Raw genomic sequence first — 21,447 nt, 5'->3', positions numbered from 1 at the left:
AAATGAAAATAAAAGTAGTAGGATTACCTAGTTACCTTATTGTTTGTAAAGGTCAATGAATAAAGCACAGTTACCATTCTCCTGTAAGTGCTTGTTTGCAGTGTTGCAGTGTCTTAAGGAAAAAGCTGCTTTTTTGTTGGTTTCTTCTTGGAGTCGGGGTTTTTCTTTGTAACGGCCTTGACTGTCCTGGAACTCACTCTGTAGACCAGGCTGGCCTCGAACTCACAGAGATCCACCTGTCTCTGCCTCCCAAGTGCTAGGATTAAAGGTGTGAGCTACTAAGCCGAGCTGGAAATAGCTGCTTTATATGGCACTGTGAACATCAACTCTGAATAATTAGGGTTTGTTGCCTCTTAGAAGTCCTAATTATGATTATTTTCTGTGAACAAGAACTGTAGTTTTCTCTAGTGATGTGCTTGTGAGAATGACCCATTTTGCCTCTAAAGCTGATTATGATTATATGTATTGGATTTTCAAGTAAGCTGGTAATGTGTATGTGTTATGACCTAAAAATATTATGTTCCTATTTATGTACTAAAGAGGGAGACCAATATTTTCCAGAAAATTATATAAGGAAAAGTTGGGAGCTTTCCATTTATCACACGAAAGCCTAAAGTTCACAGTAAAAGACAGCTTGAAAAGACTGGGAAGGTGCTTACTTGGGAGCACGTATACCAGAATTGGAACAGTTCAGAGACAAGCAGCACCCCTGCACAAGGGTGATGTGCAAATTCATAAAGGATTTCATGTTTAAAGAAAAAGAAAAAATAGTTATTAACTTTTGTAAGTCAAACCAGGTGGGTGAAACCATTCACTATTATAAAATAAAGTAAAAGATTTCTCTTCCAAGACAGTTATGGGGGTAAAAAACGTTTCTGGAGGCTGGAGCAGGAGGATAAGTAGAGCTTAGGGTTTTCATCAGAGTGAGGCCCTGTGTCATAGCAAGAAAAAGACTGTTTTCTAGTTCACCTTCCATATCGCTCGTACAGTTGTTTGCATAGAATGGCAGTTCTTCCCTGCAGCTACACAAAGAATACAATAGAATTTTAGTATGCTATAATCTCTGCATTTTAAACCTCGTTTGTTTTTGTTTTTTAAGTTGGAAATGGCATCTTACTATTAAACACTAATACTTTTGCTTTCTTCTGGATAATGTAGAAAAGCACTGTATTTTAGACAGTATTTTCTTACAGATACTCCAAGTATCACAGCTAAACTAATTAGTGAACAAAAAGATGATAAAGAGAAGAAGAACCATGAAGAGAAAGAAAAGGTTAAGGCAGAAAATGGATTTCAGGATAACTACAGCGTTGTTGTTGCTTCTGGTATGCTTTCTGCTTTCTGTTGTCTTTATTTTCCTTGGATTCTAATGTAATACAGCATTGTGTATTTACAGAAACATATGATAAAATAAATGTACTCATGGGAAATTAGACTTATGTTTTAATACTATATTTTAAAATCTTGTACCAGAAGTCTCTGATACAATTACTTAACCACTGATTGACTAAAGGTTGCTTACTATACTTCACCAGGAACTGAACATATATGACTAGCATAGATACTGAATTTTAATTTGATAGGCTGCCCTTACCACAATATGAATGGTACCTGAGAAAGTCCATTAATCTAAGAACTTTTGTGCAACATCCTTATTTAACTTCATGTTAAAACCAAACAGAATTTACTGGTTTTTATTATATAAAGTTAAACATCAAAGATTTAAATCTTTTTAAAAATAAGTAGTGGGTTTAGGAAAAAAAATATTATCAAGGGTAACTTAGTTTCACAGGGTTCTGTCTTTCACAGAATTGAGATGCTTTTAGTTCAAATGAGGCTCTGTTAAAAAATGTGATGTGAACAGAAGGGGAGGGATGTATAAGCTTAGACTGCTCCTTGATTATGGTATTGGTTGATTTGTCTTCTCTATCATAAAAATCAACATGTGGACCCCAAAAGTACTATTTTGCTTGAATTGCCATTTGTACCTAATAGTTGATGGCAGTTTGCATCATTATTATTTTCTTAACATTTCTATATGAAATGCCAAAATTACAGCATGTCATGCAGGTCAAATAGAATTGGGAGTTAGATCTGGATTAATGATTTGGTGTAAGGAATGTCTATTTTTATTAAAACATTTTAGAAATTTATACTATATATCCTAACTACAAAAAATAATAAAACCTAACTAATTATTATGTTTAAGGGTTGAAATCGCAGTCTAAACGTGCTGTGTCTGCTACACCACCTCGTCCACCATCCAGGAGGGGAAGAGCAGTTCCTGATAAAATAGGAAGTACTTCCTCCAGTGCAGACACCGCTAACAAAATAATCACTGTCCCAGTGTTTCACTTGTTTCACAGGCTCCTTGCAGGTAATGTTTATGACGAGTAGACAGCAGAGCAGATTCTGAGACGTAGAACTGCACAAATTATGTTATGGGTCTGTTGCTTTGGATGAATTAAAATGAGGTATTGAGGATTTTTCTACATAATTCCTTTTAGGTAAAATAAACCCACAAAGAGTAGCCTTCTCAATGTCTGTTTCAGTGTCACAAAGTTATGCCCCCTTTATCTCTTTACTTTTGCTATGAGCATAGAGTGTGAGATGAAGAAGTAGTATCAGATAGGCTTTAGAGGTATAATTGTAGCTGAGAATTCCACCACAGGGCATTGGTAGTTAATATATTCTTCCCAGATAAAATTCTTTGACCATTACCTTCCATCTGTTAATGTAATATACATTTTTGTCTGTGCCATACTCTTATTGCCAACTAACACTGAATGATGTTTTTTCTTAACTTCATACCCTAAGTTCATAGCAGAGGTCAAGTGGTGGGTTATTTACTATGTCTCTTATAAAATTTTGTTATAAACTCATTTGCCCATGTTTAATATATTATCCTTAGCTAGATATAATAGTTGCACTTACGTGATCTTAAAGTATTTGATATCTAAGCTACCTATGAATATATTTGCAGATATTAGCTTTTAGAATATCTGATCTTTTATTTGTGGTTTGACCTTGGTATTCTATAGATTTTTTTTTCTGTTAATTTTAAACTTTTGAAATTGGTATATTTGTCAAACTTTTGTCCATGATTTAGTAAAATAATTAATTCAGAAAGTCAAGCCAACTAAAAATGTTTTCATCTTAGAATCTTGTTTTAACTTAATTACATCATTTTTAGGTCAGCCATTGCCAGCTGAAATGACACTTGCCCAGCTTTTAACTCTTCTCTATGACCGAAAACTTCCTCAAGGTTACCGTTCAATAGACCTTACTGTTAAGTTGGGATCAAAAGTTATTACAGACCCAAGTTTGTCCAAAACAGATTCTTTTAAAAGACTACACCCCGAAAAAGGTATGTACATGATACTCCTTTAAAACTTGCAGTCCAATGGTGGCAATACAGCTCAGTCAGTAAAGGACTTGCTGTGTAATCATGAAGATCCAAGTTTGATCTCCAGCATTCACATAAAAAAGTTGACTGTGGTGGCTTCTGCTTGTCATCCGGTGCTGGGAGGGAGGGACAAGAATACCCCTAATTTTCACCATCCAGCCACCTACTCTAATTGGTCCAGCTCCAGGTTTTAAAGTGAAACCCTTCCTCAAAATGTAAGGTCAGCCAGGTAGTGGTAGCACATGCCTTTAATGCCAGGAAAAGCAGGTTGATCTCTATCAAAGCCAACCTGGTCTACAAAACAAAGTGAGTTTCAGGACAGCCAGGGCTACACAGAGAAAATAAAAACCAGGGTGGGGGAATGGTAAGGTCAGTGACATCTAAGAACAAGAACCAAGGCTGACCTCTCCTAATACGCATTTGCATGCCACCCCTCCTTCCCAGCACATGCATACACATATGTAAGATGGTCTCTTCACTGTCATTGAGCTAATGACTCAATTTTAAATTGATCAGTTATTTTCATATATCAGCTTAGTTGTACTTTTTGTTGGTGATTTGATTTATTTGTAAATTATTGAAAACAATTATTTCATTTGGAAACTTAATTCATCTTAGTTCATCATTTCAGACATGTACATAGGTTTTCTTTCTAACTTTTGTTTTGAGAATTACATTGTTGCCATTTTATTTTCAAGTTATATCCCCAGTTTGTAAATTCCTGCTTTACTGGCCATTTATCTTGAACTGTTGTCATTGCTCATAAAGATTTTTTATATGTTTAAAGGGGATCATGTATTTTATCCTGTTACCTGTAGAGTCCATTAATTAGTTTTGCATTTGCATGCTTTAAATATGTTACTTCTGTATAGATGAATAGGATAAAGTGCATGCCCTATTTAATGAGTGCTGATTCTAATTTTTCACTGCCCAAATGCTTTGTAAATAATTCGTTTCATAGTGTGAGCATTTTATCACTTTTAAATTTTGTATTTTTCTCATGATTACAGTTTATTTCTTAGTTACAGGCTATTTATATTACTTAATAAACCTTAGTATATTTTCTTTTATCAAATCTTCAGCAGGATTATTTGTAACTTTCTTAACTGTCTCAACATTTTCGTTAACTTCTTAATTGAAATCTTTTAAAGAGATTTATTTATTTATTTATTTATTTATTTATTTATTTATTTATCATGTATGCAGTATTTTGCCTGCATGTATGCCTGCACACCAGAAGAGGGCATCAGATCTCGTTATAGGTGGTCGTGAGCCATCATGTGGTGGCTGGGAATTAAACCTGGGTCCTCTGGGAGAGTAGCCAGTGCTCTTAACCTCTGAGCCATCTCTCCAGCCCTCACTTTAAAATTACACGTGTATGAATTTTTTGCCTGTCTATATGTATATGCACTATCTGTGTGCCTAATACCCAGGGAGATCAGAGAAAGGAGTCTGTTCCTCTGGAACTGCAATTACAGATTGCTGTAGGCATGTAAATTAAAAATTGGGGTTATAACTTGATGGTTTTTGTTCCCTTTTGTTATTTTTTCTTCAAAAATTATTATCAGAGTGTGTGTGCCACAACACAAATGTGGTGGTCAGAGTTCAACTTTTGGGCACCATGTCTCCTTCCACTGTGAATTCCTGTCATTTTACTCAGGCTTACACAGCAAATACTGCTTCTACCCACTGAGCATCTCGTCATTCCTGCTCTTTCTTTTTATGTTTACATAAATGAAAGCATGTTGTATATGTACACAGGTTCTTTCTGACATACTAAGTTTTTGTGTAATGTGTTATATAGATCATGGAGAGTTAATTGGTAGCTGTCCAGAAGATGAGGCTCTTACTCCGAGTGATGAGTGTATGGATGGAGTACTAGATGAATCTTTGCTGGAAACGTGTCCCATTCAGTCACCATTGCAGGTTTTTGCAGGAATGGGTGGATTGGCTCTTATTGCAGAAAGATTGCCCATGCTCTATCCAGAAGTAATTCAGCAGGTAAGCTAAGCTTCCTACCATGGTGCATTGTGTATGCATAGTGGTTGCATATCTTTAAGTTAGTTACCTCAACCTTGAAATGTTCTTGGCCTTATAATTTTTGAGTACCAGATAAGTCACAGATGGCTTATATATATAGAATGTTTAAAGATTAGCTGGGAATAAAGACCTTCATTAAAGTATTCCCTTTATGTTAATGTTATGGTCATCACACTCTCATTTCTATATGTGGCTTAGATGTGGTATTGACTGTGTTTATTATAATAAACAACATAGTAAAATAATAGCATATTACTTATTTGTGCCTTGTTTAACTTCTACTTTTGTCTTAGGTGCCATTTCCCTTTAGATGGTTTTAAATCATTAATTCAGCCCATGTCAGTGTTCATTCTTGCTGCTGTCATCCATGTATTTCTGTTTCTCATGTTCTTGTTATATTAATGAACAATTTTGTCAGTTGTCTCTATGATGTTCTTTATGGACAAAGGGGAAAATCTGGTGGGTATCTTGGCATACACCTGTCATTTCAGCACTTGGAAGGCTTGGGCAGAATTACCAGTTTAAGGTCATTTTTGGCTACAGATAGCAAGACCTTTTCTCAAGAAAGAAACAAAACCCACTACATTTTCATTATGCAAGGTTTGAAATGATGGTCTAGGTAATCTCAAGCTGCGGGTCATGACCCCACATCAGATATCAAGTATATTAAATACTTACATTATTAATCATAATAATAGCAAAATTACAGTTAGAAAGAAGCCACACAATAATTTTATGGTTGGGAATCACCTTGACATTGAGGATTAAAGGATTACACCACTGGGAAGGTTGAGAGCCGCTGGTCTTAGGTCTAGTTCTAAAATGTATATTCCATTGTGTTGTCTTTTCTCTGCGATCAACTTTATAATAGTTCTTTGTTTATTTTATGGCTATTATGTTTAAAGGACTAAGAATATCTGTTATGTCATTATGGAACCTCATATATACATACCTGTGTGTAAATGGATTTCTTAGTTTTATTTGTAGATCGTGCCTGTAATCCGACTCCTCCCTAACAATATTGGTCTCTGGTATAAGAAATTTTGTCTCCATGAAGTTCAGGGACTGGACCAAGAAATGTTCTGAAAGCTTTGAATGTCATGTTGTACTAGGAAGTGGGGGAACTTCTCAAAGAGTAATGCACACAGTATTGAAATTATGCAGAAGACTGCTTGAAGGGAGATCTAGATACCAAATCTGTTTACACTAGGTCATAAGAATAAATAGTAGACTAATGTAACTTATAAAATAAAATTAGAATACACACTGATGATCCTCCATGAGTAGGTGGAAAGAAAGAACTGTTTTCCCAATATCCCAGCACCAGATAGTGTAGAAGAATGACAGAGTTAGGAAGTCATCCTGGCTAACTACTGTAACTGTGGTTTCAAGGAACTCTTTGTTTGTTTTGTTTTTTTGAGATTGTAATATATTACATCATTTCCCCTTCCTTTTTCTTCCTCCAAACCCTCCTATATACTCCCCCTTGCTCTGTTCCAAATTCATGACCTTTTTCATTCATTGTTATTACGCGCATGCATATATGTATATATTCTTGAATACATAAATAATAGCCTTCTCAGTCTGTTGTTTGCTTGTTTTCATTGCTGACAATTTAGTGTTAGATAACCAATTGCTGTGCTCTTCCCTGGGGAGGACTATTTCTCCTCTTAATATTCTTTAGTTGCCTATAGTTGTGTGTGTGTGTGTGTGTATGTGTGTGTTTGTGTGTGTGTGTGTTGGGTTGAGACTTAATAGGCTTTCTTCCCCTGCCCATATTTGGCATTTCTGTGGGTGTTGTCTTTAATCAACTAATTTTGGCAGTCATATTGGAGATGTGTTATGGTTGTTGCATCTGACATTACTAGGAGACACTATCTCACAGCAAACTCCCTAATACTCTGGCTTTTATAGTCATTCTTCCCACTCTCTCACAGTGTTTCCTGAGCGTTAGGTATGAGTGTGTCTTCTAGGTATATCCTTTGTGATTGAGCTCCACAACTCTGCATTTTGGTGGATTGCTATTTTCTGTAATGATCTTCATCTGTTACAAAGAAAAGAATCTTGGTGAACTTTTTTAAAGGCTAGTACTGATGCTAGAAAGATGGTTCAGTAGTTAATAGGACTTACTGCTCTTGAGAGTATTTGTTGAGTTCCTGGCATCCATATTAGGTGGCTCACAAATGACTCCATCTTCAAAGGAAATGGCATATTCTTGTAGCCTCTAAAGGCACTGATATGCACAGAATTCATTCACAAAGACAGTCACACATGTAAATATATTCTTAAAAAGGGTCTGGCTTTAATACCAGCACTCTGGAAGTAGAGATAGGTAGATCTCTTGAGTTCCAGGCCAGCCATAATTACATATAAAATTAAACAAATTCATTAGTGAATCAGTTTGAAGTGCAAGATTTCGACATAATTTTGAAGAATCTGTAGCTATTTCACTAAATAGGAAAATGCAGTTCTAATATAGACACACTTGGTAGATACTGCTGTGCTCATGATGTCATACTCTTCTTGGTATTTGTTTCCTTGTTGTTTCAGAATATATCCTTTAAGTTTTTGTGTTCCTATAGTTTAAAGAAGTCATTTGAATCTTGTTTTTGAACCCAGCATTGAAAAGTGGAAATAACTAAGTGCTTCTGTGTTCTTTAGGTGAGTGCTCCAGTGGTGGCATCTACTACTCAGGAAAAACCAAAAGATAGTGATCAGTTTGAATGGGTGACCATAGAGCAGTCAGGTGAACTAGTTTATGAAGCTCCAGAAACTATCGCAGCTGAGCCTCCACCTGTCAAGTCAGCAGTGCAAGCCACTTCTCCCATACCTGCCCATTCTTTGGCTGCTTTTGGATTATTTCTTCGTCTTCCGGGGTATGCTGAAGTGCTCCTGAAAGAGAGAAAACATGCCCAGTGCCTTCTTCGATTGGTATTGGGAGTTACAGATGATGGAGAAGGCAGTAAGTGTTTAGAGTTACTATTAAATTTTTCAATACATACACAAATAACTTGGTAAATTTGTTCAGATTATTGTCTGTCCTTACCCATTTATTTATTTTATAATAATGTTGTTTACATGGTTTGTTGTTAATTGTTCTTTTAGTATTAAACATAATAAATCCTAAAAAAAAACTTTTCATGTTCATTTTGTAAATTGTATTCTGAGTACTCGCAGATGCACTGAGTAACATTGGAGTAATGTGATCAGGAAGTAGGACTGTCTTCTAGTCATTGTAGTGGAAAGTATGAGAGCATATTGACCCAGACAAATTAGAGAAGAATTTGAGCTGAGTATTATTGGTGCCTCAGATGTGAGTCAAGTCTATTTCTTTACAAAGTGTAAGTGTGAAAAGTTGTATAGCAGTTTTTATTGGTGCTCTGAAATATAAATAAAACTTGGGGTGATTATTTCAGAATGGCAGGAGTTAGCTGATTAGATTCTGCATGAAAGGCACTTTTTAAAAGTTGTAATGATGGCACTTGCTTGCAATCCCAGAATTCAAGAATTCTGTGGTAGAAGGATCAGTATTTCAAAACTACCCTTGGCTATGTACTGAGTTCAGTACAGCCTGGACCATGTGAGAGTCTGTGTGAAGAAACTATGAATGTGTGTCTTTTAAAAAAAAGTTGTGCTGGGTAGTGATGGAACACACTTTTACTCAGAAGGCAGAAGCAGTCTGATCTCTGTGAGTTTGAGGCCAGTCTTGGCTACCTAGTGAGTTCCAGGACAGACTCCAAAGCTATACAGAGAAACCCTGTCTCGAAAAACAAAAACTAAAAAAAGAAAGAAAAGTAGTTAGGTAACAAGTAATGGAAAAACATGGGTTTTATTCTGAATACCAATGATGATTTATTAAGCTCTATTGAGCAGAGCAATGGCATCTGAAAAACACCCACCCCCAAGAAAATTAATCTGGTGAAGTGTTGGATTAGTGTTTGCAATAAGGATAAAGTCTAGTCCTCAGCACTATAGAAACAAAGCAAGAAAATGAAAAACAAAAGGCATAAATTTGTAGCAGTATTTTAAACACAGAGAAGAGAATTAAAAGAATTGTGTATTATATGATAAAGCTATAATAAACACAAAGCTGTAATGATTGTTCATATTTGATATCAATATAATGAAAGATTGGCTGATCACAGTTAAGGTAATATAGGAAAGTAGATTTTAATTTGGGTTACTCTTAATTGTTCTTTCAAAGACTGTTCCACCACTGATCATAAACAGCAAAAGGGAAACAGACTTTATGCCACTTTAAATTGCACACATTAAGTGCAAAGAATAATTGTTGCAGTATATGATTGTGGCTTTTTTCCCCACTATTCATACACTGTGCCTATAGTGCTTTATTGCTTGTGTTTACCACTTCTTTCTGATTAAAGCAGCACAAAACTATTGTACAAAAGAAAGTAGTTTTACTTGTTTGTCGTTTGTTCATTTAGAACCACTTGAAAGACTTTCCAATGGTTGTAAGAAATTTCTTTGGTACATGCTTTTAATCCCAGCATTGGGGAGAAACAGTTGACTCTTTATGAATTGAAGACTAGCCTGTGCTACATAGAGAACCCTGTCTCTAAAATAAAGTAGAAATTTCTTTTTTAATGTTTAGATTTTATTTCATATTGTAATTAATAGTATCTTTGTCACTGATAGCTGTTACTCAGATGTGTAAATTTACAGAGTTTGTATGCACTGTGTCTTATAGAGATGTTCTTGATACTGTAGTAAAGATAATTGTATTCTGCCTACATTCAGCCTGTTTTATAATCAATTTAGTTGTGAAACCATACTTTGTCATTATTATTTTTGACCTACTTATTATTTTAAATGTGTTTTTCATTTTAGTCCTCTTCTCTTTAACAGGCCACATTCTGCAATCTCCATCAGCCAACGTGCTTCCAACCCTTCCTTTCCACGTTCTTCGCAGCTTGTTTAGTGCTACTCCCTTGACAACTGATGATGGTGTGCTTCTGCGGCGGATGGCACTGGAAATTGGAGCATTGCACCTAATTCTTGTCTGTCTCTCAGCTCTGAGCCATCATGCTCCACGAGTTCCAAACTCTAGCCTTAACCAAACTGAGGTAGGTTTCATTCCCATACTTTTAGTCATTTGTTTTCAGCCTTCCTAACACTGTCACCCTTTAATACAGCTCTTCATGTGTTTTGTTACTATTCTGTATCTGCAATCATGCTACTGTTATTAATTGTAATGTAAATAATTCCTTTTTCCTGTGATTTTAGGTGACCCCTGTGAAAGGGTGTTTGATTCCCACAGAGGTCATGCAGGTTGAGAACTGCTACTTGGTGTTAGGAAAAACTAAACTTAATTGATTAGAGTATGAAGTGTCACTTCAGAACTTAGAGTCATTTTATGATTACTATGGGATACTCTGCTAGCCTCCTCAGAAAAATCAGATTAACCTACCAGTTTAAGAAGTGAATAGTAGCCAGGCAGTGGTGGTGCACTCCTGTAATCCAACAGACAAAGGTAGGCGGATCTCTTGAGTTCAAGGTCAACCTGGTCCATAGAGCAAGTTCCAGGACAGCCAAGATTCACAGAGAAGCCCTGTCTTGAAAAAACATAAACTAAAAAGAAAGAAATAGGTAGTTACTGCTTTCCCACTTATGTGGGTATTTCAATGTTATTTTTCTTTCATATTATTGAGTTGTAATTTATATACTATTGTAAGTCCCCTCCTTAAAAAAAACAAGCCACAGACACATACACAACGGGGTAAATGTCCTTATTTCAAGTTTATTTGGTTGTGTGTATATAAAAATCTGCAATTTAGAAAATAGCATATGAGATGAGTGTACAGTTACTGTTTCCAGTGTTGGGGAGGTACCTCAAACAGTAAAGTCTTTGTGAGCTTGAAGACCTGAGATTGCATCCCCAGCACCCACTTGATAAACTTGGGTGAGTTGACAGTAACCATAATCGTAGTGTTCAGGAAGAGCCTCAGGCTCATAGAGAGACCATGTCTCTAAGTGAAATGGAGAGCAACAGAGGAACTTATGTTTACTTCTGACTTCCTTGTGGAGAGTGTTCTTATTTTTGGGAATAGTGTAATGTTCCAGTGAATACGCTCAATATGTTATAATCAGAGCACAGTGATGAATTAGTGTGTTTATCACCTTACTGTAAACAAGAAATGACTTACCTCTTTTTATTCACTCTCCCATTTAAGAATATTTTTGTTTTTAATCAAAAGCATTATTAGAAGGCTAACATGGTGGTTAATGCCTGTAATTCAGAGCTTAGGAGACTGACTGAGAAGACTGTTTTTGTGTTGAGGCCAGCCTGGGCTAGCCTGAGATCCCATCTCTAAAAACAAAGCAAAACATAAAACAACCCATAAACAAACTTTTAAAAACAATAACAAAAACTCAACAAAGGAAAGGACCTCATGAGATGACTAGGGGATAAAGGAACTTGCCTTCTTGATGTTTTATCCCCAGATCCCACACGGTGGGAGGAGAAAACCCATTTCCAAAAAATTGGAAACACCTGACCTCCACAAGCATGAGACACATATTCCTTGTCCATTCCCCTTCATTGTTGCAGTGCAAACGCAAATCACACAATGAAAAACTATTTTTGGGTCGCTCTGTAAAGTACTGAAATCTACATTTAAAGAGCTTTAAAAGAGCAGCATCAGATATCCCATAGGAAAATGATCAAAGGGCTTGAATGGGCATCTCATTAAAAGCTGTGTGTCTGATAATTCTAAAAAATACAGATATTATCTGTTGTTATAAAAGTAAAATAGGGTTAGTACTGTAGTGGAATTCAGCTGAAATGAAGGCAGTACCTGTATGTTGTGATCTAATTTTTTTTCTTTTTCTTTTTGATTTTTCGAGACAAGATTTCTCTATGTAACCTCAGATGTCCTAGAACATTTTTTGATGAATTTTTGATTGATTTTTTTTATGTTGTGTTAATTGTTGAATGGTCATAGTGATAAGTTTTTGAGGATAAGTAAAACTAAGCACTAGTAATATTTTTTTCTTAAAAGCCACAGGTGTCAAATTCTCATAACCCCACGTCAACAGAAGAACAGCAGCTGTATTGGGCCAAAGGTACTGGCTTTGGCACAGGCTCCACAGCATCAGGGTGGGACGTAGAACAAGCCCTAACCAAACAGAGGCTAGAAGAGGAGCATGTGACTTGTCTTCTGCAGGTGTGTTTGCTAATTTGTTACTGTCAATGATAATCATTAAAGTTTTTTATTTTTTCTATTTTTTAAATATTAATGATGTAATCATTCTTAAGTACATTTTTTTCTTCTTTTGTTGAGATGTTTCATGTAGTTTAGGCTGTCCTTGAACTCCAAATCTTCCTTTCTTCACCTTTGGAGTGTAGTCATGACTGGTGTTCACCAGTATTCTTATCTATTACATGCTCACTTTTGTTTTCTTCTCTAAATACATTATAAAAGCATGGGTTAAAGAATGGTCTTTCATCCATGCTTGTATTCTAAGTACCTTCCCTCTTAATTAGCTTCTCACCTGAAAGAAACGTGAGGGGATGTAATTACCCTGTGACTTCAAGATGCTATCTGCCTGCTAGTCACCCCTTTGTCTCATCATAGAGCCTCTGCCCTTCTGTGTTAAAAAATTAGCATTTATGTTTCATTCTGTGCTGGAACTGAACCCAAGACTTTATACCTGTTAAGTATATACTTAACCACCGAACTGTACCTGTAGCTCACTTTCTGTTCTCATTTCTAAATTTTTTTATACTGTTTCCAGAATGAAGCAAGTTTAAGGTTGGAGAGAACATCTATGTCATATAAACAAGAAGTTGTTAGCTTAAATTGGTGCCGTTTTTGAAGTGTTGTTTTCCATAGTTCAAGGATGGTATGCTCATAATAGTACAGAATTCTAAGAGTGAAGCACTCTCAAACTGAATCCATTCAACGAAACTCAACAATAAGGACTACATATGTAAATAACTCAGTGCAATGTTTGCCTAGCATTCATGGAACCCCTTGATTTGGTCCTCAGTACTACTTAAAATGAAGAATGGTAATTCATGCTTGTAATCCCAGGAGGGAGGCAGGAAGGTCAGAAGTCAAGTTCAGTCTCAACTACAGAGCAAAGTAGAGGCCAGAAGAACTACTTGAGACTCTAAAAATGGTAAAGAAAGCCAAAGGAAATGTTTGAGTTGCTGGCAGTGGTGTAGTCACTAGCACCAGTGTGTGTTTGTTTTTAGGCAGGTTGCTTCTCTTATTGACTCACCTGCCATGTAAACAACACTGAACAGTCAAACTAAATGTCCCTCTTAGCGAGGTTTGATGCTTCAAGCTTGCAGTCCTAAACTCAACTCAGGATCACTGAAAAATCCAAGGGCATCCTGTTAGAAAACCTGACTTTGAGGTTTGTCAGGGCCACATAGGGAAGAGCTGTCCCCAAAATAAAAAGTACATAGTCAGAATATATTGTATGAAGAAAAAAAAATCTATATTCAGTTAGGGAAAAAAAAAAGGTCTTCTATTCAGAAAGTGGTTAAGTAGAAAATACATGTCTTGTGTGCGCTAAGATTAAATACCTAATTATAAAACATCATTGAAGTATATGAAACTGAACTCTGATACGTTTTCAACAATTTAGGTTCTTGCGAGTTATATAAACCCCATGAGTGGTGCTATTAATGGCGAAGCCCAGCCATCTCATGAGAGCCGAGGTCAGAACAGTAGCGCTCTGCCTTCTGTGCTTCTGGAGCTTCTCAGTCAGTCCTGCCTCATCCCCGCTATGTCCTCCTACCTGCGAAATGACTCGGGTAAGTCACCTTATATGATAGACTTACAATCTTTATTACGATACTCTGGTGTAAATATGGTAGGATTCTCTTTGCTCTACTTTCAGGAAAGTATAAAATTACATACATTGATAGCTTGAAAATAAGTTAATGAAAAACTTAAGTCCATGATACTTTCTATAATAAGGTGATGAACGTTTTGAAATCAGATAAAATGTACCATAGACACTTACTTTGTCAATATGCAACTGATTAAGGATTATCATGGGCTTTCATATTGTTACGTCCCTCTCTTGTCTCATTCCTGTCTCGCTCACACTGCTCCCAGTTCTTCCCAAGTAGCCCTTCTTCTATCTCCATGTCTTTTTTCCTCTACGTAAAAAAGAAAATAAGATTTATTTACTTGTGGATGTGTGCAGTCATGTACATGTGTGCACAAATGTACATACATGCCAAAGTGCACCTTTGAAAGTCAGATCAGGAGTCAGTTCTTTCCCCCAGGTAGGTCTCCAATATCCAGATCATGTAGGTTTTCAGGACCTTATCCATTGAGCCATCTCCCTTTGTAGTCTTTTGATTTCTACTTCCTTGATGGATAATCATGGGGAAAATTGTGTATTTGTTGACCGTTTGTGCCTCTGTTTTAATACTGATTCAGTTCAGTTGTTCATTCGTTGTCTGGATTCTTTGAATTTTGAGTTTATCTTTATCAGTTCTTTATATTCTTTATATTAATATTGTGTAAGAAGGATAGTTGAGGTCCTGGTGTTAGAGGTAGCCACTGTTAAATTTGTGTTATAATCATTAATCATCTCTCAGGTCTTTTTACTTGTAGTGTAATACTGGATATTTTACCCAGTTTAATTTTAGTTTTTATCTTTTATTTAAGAAATTTAAGGTTAGTAAATGGGTTTTAAAAAACATGGAAATTTATGCAGATTTAGTTTTGTTCAGTTAGATTCGGAACAGTTCATATTCTTTAGAAGCAATTTTTAATGAATTAATTTTTTCCTACTGAAGCCCTTTAATAAGTTGGTTCTTTTTTTCTAGACCTGTAGTAGGTGTAAAGGAAAATTTTATCATATGTAAATAGAACATGCTTTTAAGTGTTTGGTTTCTGTATATCTCATCAGCAAATATAAGTCACCATATTTAGCAAATCTCACTGAGATGACGCAGCGACTCATTCTGGTTTTATTTGTATTCTGATGATGTTCAAGTTACTTATTTATGCTCAGAATATTCTTTGTTACTGAGTTTTAAATATTCTTACTGGCCCTTTTATATCTACTCTTAAGAAATGTCTTTTTTTAAATTGGATTACTTGGACTTTTTTGCATTGAGTTTACGTATTATAGTTATTAAATGGTTTGCAAAAGTTTTGCTTTCTGTAATTTGCCTCTGTAATTTGTCCATAGGCCTCTTAGTTTGATGTATAGTACAGTCATTATTTAGGCTTCTTATATATGAAGGGAGAGATAGCTCTGCATAAATGCTTATTATTAGCACTGGTTTTCATTTCATTGGGGTGTATGCTTAGGGAAAAAAAAAGCACTTATTGCTCCTCCAAGGCACTCGGGTTTGGTTCCCAGCACCCACATGAAGGCTCACAGCAACCTGTAGCTCCAATTCTAGGGTATCTGACACCATCTTTGGTTCTTTGAATGCATCAGGCATATATGTGATGCACATATATGTAAATAAGATAAATCTATTTTTAAAAGCTATAAGAAATTACTCTATGATCTAGAAATCTCACTAATAGCCAGGACACAACTTAATAAGATAGGTATATAAAAACAAATACTACATATTCTCAGTCATTTGTAAATGTTAAAAATATTGAGCACTTGATGCTAGAGAAATGACTTAATGATTAAAAAGCACTACTGGCTCTTGCACAGGACCTGGGTTCGATTTCAAACACCCTTGTGGCTACTCAGAACCATCTATTACCCTAGTCTCTTATTGATCTGATACTGTTTTCTGGCCTCTGAGGATACCTGGCACCCACATTTGTTCTGGGAGAATTGTTGTGTTTCATAACACTTGGCCAACCTAGTCTGCAGTAGTTAAATTACAAATTTTAGACTAAACAGAAGAATTTGAAAGATCCCAACCTGTATAGGTAATTCATATTTTGGAAATACAAATGATAATTGCTCAGCCAGTGAAATGGTTCATTAGGTAAAGACACAAGCTACCAAAATGGAAGACCCAAGTGCATTTCCTCAGACCTACAGGTGGAAAAAGAAAACTGACTTCTGTATGTTGCTCTCTGACCTCAAAGCATGTGCTTTCTCTCTCACCTCATAAATGATAAATGTTTCTTTAAAAAGAGAAGTGCCAATTGTCTTCATTTTATCACCATCTATTGTATATACTCACTACGATACTGTACTTAGTAAATTGGAGTGCCATATGATAAAAATCTAATAAAGAGCTGGGTCGTGGTGTTGCAACCTTTAATCCCAACAGTCAGTATGCAGAAGCAGGCGGGTCCCTATGAGTTCAAAGCCAGCCTAGGTTATAGAACTAGTTCCACGACAGCCAGAACTACACAAAGAATCCTGTCTCAAAAAAACAAGCAAAAATATAATGAAGAGAAAAAAGCAGTTATTTTTGCTAGAAATTTCTTAGGTAGATAGGAGAGTCTTGTACGAAGAATATGTTCATGTTAACTTATGCATTTTATACAATGCCAAAATGCATTTGTTGGCCAGTATCGTTTTAACAGGTAACGTTTAGTTAGCCTGCAGTTACCCCACTTGCCACCAGATGGAAGTACAGTGTCACTTTTAGGGATGTTTGTAAAATGTCTACAGGCAGGTTATCTTTACTTAAGATTACTCTCATTATGAAAAGAAAAAAAAACTTTGTTGTGTCCCCTTCCTCCTGAAAATAATATAGTAAGCCTTGTGGCACATTAAGTTACTTGATATTCACTTAGTGGGGCATATACTTTTTAGTTCTGGTTTCGAAACATGAAAATATATTTTAGAGTTGAAAGATAAATTAGAGCTATTCTAAGACATATTTGTGTTTGTGTCCAGGAAACAAAGAAGAGGGTCTCTCTCAAGGAGATTACTTCACAGAATATGGGTAATCTCAAGTGAAAAATTGCAGAGGGGCTGGAGAGATGACTCAACGGTTAAGAGCATTGCCTGTTCTTTCAAAGGTCCTGAGTTTAATTCCCAGCAACATGGTGGCTCACAACCATCTGTAATGATGTGTAGTGCCCACTTCTGGCCTGCAGGCATATACACAGACAGAATATTGTATACATAATAAGTAAATAAATATTTTTTAAAAATTGCAGAGGTATTTATATAATCCATTCATGAGGTTGATCTTTCGCTAAGGACTTTTAACCTAATTTTTGTATAGGATCTCACTTTATAGGCTAGCTAGTCTTAGCCCCATGCTCCCCCGTCTTAGCTTCCTTCATTCTTAGGACAGCAGTGTGCACATCTAGGCTCCTTAGGTGGGGTTTTATTAAGCCTAATTCTCAGCTGCACATCCATGTCACAGATAATGAAATTTAGAAGGAGATTTTGAAAATTAAGAATTAAGTTCTGTTAAAAGCTAGAATTTAATATAACTAGGGTTTATTTTGTTTTTAACTTTAATGTTCGATTTATAGCATAGTTTTAAGACAGTGTAGTCTTACCCATCAACCATTTCTCCAGGAATGCTGCCATTTTTGTTTGTTTGTTTGTTTTGTTTTGTTTTTCGAGACAGGGTTTCTCTGTAGTTTTAGAGCCTGTCCTGGAACTAGCTCTTGTAGACCAGGCTGGCCTCGAACTCAAAAAGATCCGTCTGCCTCTGCCTCCTGAGTGCTGGGATTAAAGGCGTGTGCCACCACTGCCCTGCCATGCCATCTTTTATAGCTATAACAAGTTATCAAAATGAAAGATTTGACGTTAGTTCAGTAGTTAACATATAGAGGACCTTCTATCTCCCCTCCCCTTCTTTTTCTTCATGACTGATTTCTGTCTTGGTATCCAATCTGGAATAGCTTGTTGCTTTTAGTTATCCCATTTCTTCAGTGTCTATTTCCTTCTGATGTCTTAGTATTCTTTTGTTTATTGTGATCCTCTCACTTTTTAAAGAGAACTGGTTTGTTTCTTTCAAGAATTTTGAGAATTCTTTTATCCTGATTAGACTAGGATTATGGGTTTGGATAGAAAATACAACAAAAGTAATAGTTATACACTCAAAGAAAAATCAGTTCCTCTTCCTAACACCCAATAGTTGCTATTAGCTCCTCAATAGGGGAGAAGTCTCATTGACTTCTTCTGTATAAGTCCTGGAATGTTAAGTGATTATCTTGTGCAGGTGACCATACCTGTTGTTTACTTCTGAGTACAATGAACATGTCATCTCAAAAGATAACTCATAGTTCTCCCTTCTTGTGGCTCTTAAATTCTTCCTTTCCTTCTTTCATGATGTTACCTATTACCTGAACCCTGGTAGAGTTAGTAAAGATGTCTTATTTAGAAGAATCACTTATTCTCAGTACTTTAGCCACTTATGAATCTTTACATTAACTTTTGCATACCACAAAAAGAAGCTTCTCTGACGAAGATTGAGAGTACCACTAATCTATGGATATAAACATAAATTTTTATAAGATAGTTTGATGATATGCCTAGTTAGCAAAATGACAGTAGTAGGTCCTTTTTATCCCTCCAGGGCCCATGACCTCCTCTCTCCTAGATTTTGACCAAGTTTATGATACCCAACATGAATTCTCCCTGTGGAGCAGGCCTCAAGTTTAGTTAAAAATTAGTTGCTTATCCCCATAACCACCGTGCCACTATTGCACCCATAGTCATGACTTGCCTGGCATGTCAGGGTCGACTGCTGGTTAAGTGCATTGATGAATTTTCTTCCCTAGTAGCCTGCATAGTGCCTTTTGGCCAGCTACCAAAAAGGAAATTTTCAGGTTGTTTTCAGATTGATTTCTGTATATCAAGCAACCAAATTTTGTTGTGTCTTCAGCAATAGCTATGGTGGACAATCAAGAAAATAGCCTTTGTTGTGGCAGGGAGGAAGAGAGCATGACTTGTAAAGAGGTATTCTATGCCTGTCACTGTCTATTGGGTGAAGCATTGTTTGCCCATGTAGAGTACTGTGTGTTCAAACACTCCTCCTTTGGAACTATTAGTATTAATTATATTTTTAAAAAAAACTAGCTTGCAAACAAATGTGTTTCCATAAGGCCTTTTTACACACCTTTAGTTTTTGTTAACCCATTATATACCCCTTTCTCATTCCCCCACCTCCATTCCTGGTTAAGCCTTTTGTCCAATATTCACATCCACCATCAACTATGACTTCTATTTCCAAATAGAAAATCAGTTTTCAGAAAAGCAGGACATTTGTCTTTTCATAGATGTTTGGGGTAGAAGGCAAATTTTCAAGTAAGCAAACGGTCAAATTTTCCTACTTCTCATTGTTGGCAGGTGTGAAATGAGAGCTTTTCCATCCTCCAATCAGTAGTATCTCATGTAATCTAGTTGACTTTGAGCTTCCCTATAGCTTGAGGATGACTTTGAACACTTGGTCCTCCTGCCTCTACCTCCAGTGCTGGTATATACCACTATACTCCATTGTCCATTGATTTTATTTGTTTTCTTTCTCTCTCTGTTCCTATCTTCTCTCTATACCCCTACCTCTTTCCCCTCCCCCCTCCCTCAGTGTGTGTGGTGTATGCTTGTGTGCATTCATACCATAGCATGTGTGTGGAGGTCAAAGGATGCTTTTATCGAGTAGGTTTTCTCCTTCCACTTTCACACCAGCTCTAGATACCAAACTTGTATCATCAGGCTTGTATCATCAGCAAGTGCCTTTTCCCACTGACTGAGTTATCTCAGTGACCCTAGAAAAGAGGTTTCCCTGGTATCTTAGTTAGAGTTTCTATTACTGTGAAGAGACCATAACCATAGGAACTCTTATAAAGGAAAACATTTAATTAGAGTGGCTTACATTTTACTATGTTTAGTTCATTATCATCATGGTGCATGTGGGCAGGCATGGTGCTGAAGAGGGAGCTGAGAGTCTGATATCTTGACCTGCAGGCAACATAAAGTAGTCTGAGACACTGGGTGTATCTTGAGACTAGGAGATGGCAAAGCCTGCCCACACATTGACACACTTCCTTCAACAAAACCACACTTCCTAATAGTACCACTCCCAAAAAGTTTATGGAGCCAGTTACATTCAAACTGTTACACCTGACCTGGAAATGAACTGTCCATTGGAATTATGCTTCATTCTAAGTAGCCTTCTCTATCACCATCCTGTTAGAACTGACATGACCCAGACCTTCTTTTTACTACATTAATTGCTGGAGAAAGACTAGTATTCTAGATGATGATTCCTCATCTTCTCATGCTCATGCCCTGTGTAGACTATGAAAAAATTTCCCCATCTAATTTCTATTCCCTCAGTTTTCTATTGTGTCTTAATTTTTTTGTATAAGAATCAGAATACTTACCAGTGTCTCAAAATACTGTTACTGGTTTGTCTTTGTGTAGAATTATGAGGCTAGAAACTTTTTGCTTTTGTCACTGCTGTGTTCCCAGCTTGACTAGCATTATGTTTTTTTAAAAAATGCTTATAGAATGGTTATTCAGTAATTAGTGTTGGAAAAAAGTTACCCTCACATGAGACATAGAAGTAAATTCTAGCCAGATTGTTCCACTTCCTATTTACCAACTTAAGAAAAGTCTTAGAAGTAAAAAAAAAAAAAAAAAAAAAAATCTGATCCTTAGTACTTCAGATTTTAAGAAAAAAAAAGTTCCCTGGGCAGTGTTGGCACACATCTTTAATCTCAACACTTGGGAGACAGAGGCAGACAGAGCTCTGTGAGTTCAAGGCCAGCCTGATCTACAGAGCTAGTTCTAGGACAGCCAGGACTACACAAGAAACCCTGTCTTGAAAACAAAACAAACAAACAAACAAATGGAAGGATAAGAAAATTCATTTGACTTTTAGTTAGTAACTTTAAGTGCTTTTTTCCTAATTAGAATGTTCATTTGCTGACAGACTTTTAATCAGTTGTAGTCTTTTGATAGTTGCAGACATACTATGAGATAAGTTCATTGCTTCAACCTTAACAGTGTAATTTTTCTCATGCTGTACTGCTATAATATATTATCTGGACTACTTAATCATTGTGTATGTAACATAACAAAATATTAATTACCTCCATACTTGTGTGTCCCCTCTC

General features: G+C 36.2%; 1 protein-coding gene and 1 non-coding gene across 2 annotated transcripts in view; both read left to right on the top strand.

Annotated features, from left to right (window-relative positions):
- Positions 1-21,447, top strand: part of Birc6 (baculoviral IAP repeat containing 6) — a 181,515-nt gene that overhangs the window by 128,453 nt on the left and 31,615 nt on the right. The window contains 8 exon segments of the mRNA XM_038320792.1: positions 1,194-1,325; positions 2,210-2,377; positions 3,194-3,367; positions 5,211-5,407; positions 8,108-8,408; positions 10,313-10,530; positions 12,466-12,630; positions 14,063-14,231. Coding sequence (XP_038176720.1) covers positions 1,194-1,325; positions 2,210-2,377; positions 3,194-3,367; positions 5,211-5,407; positions 8,108-8,408; positions 10,313-10,530; positions 12,466-12,630; positions 14,063-14,231 — 1,524 coding nt within the window.
- Positions 652-754, top strand: LOC119808539. The gene has a single exon (XR_005284470.1). It is a non-coding gene; the product is annotated as a U6 spliceosomal RNA (small nuclear RNA).

The sequence above is a fragment of the Arvicola amphibius genome, chromosome 2 (genome assembly GCF_903992535.2).
Source record: "Arvicola amphibius chromosome 2, mArvAmp1.2, whole genome shotgun sequence".
Taxonomy (NCBI): Eukaryota; Metazoa; Chordata; class Mammalia; order Rodentia; family Cricetidae; genus Arvicola; species Arvicola amphibius.
Note: the sequence above shows the minus strand (reverse complement) of the source record. Positions and strands in the feature narration are given on the sequence as shown.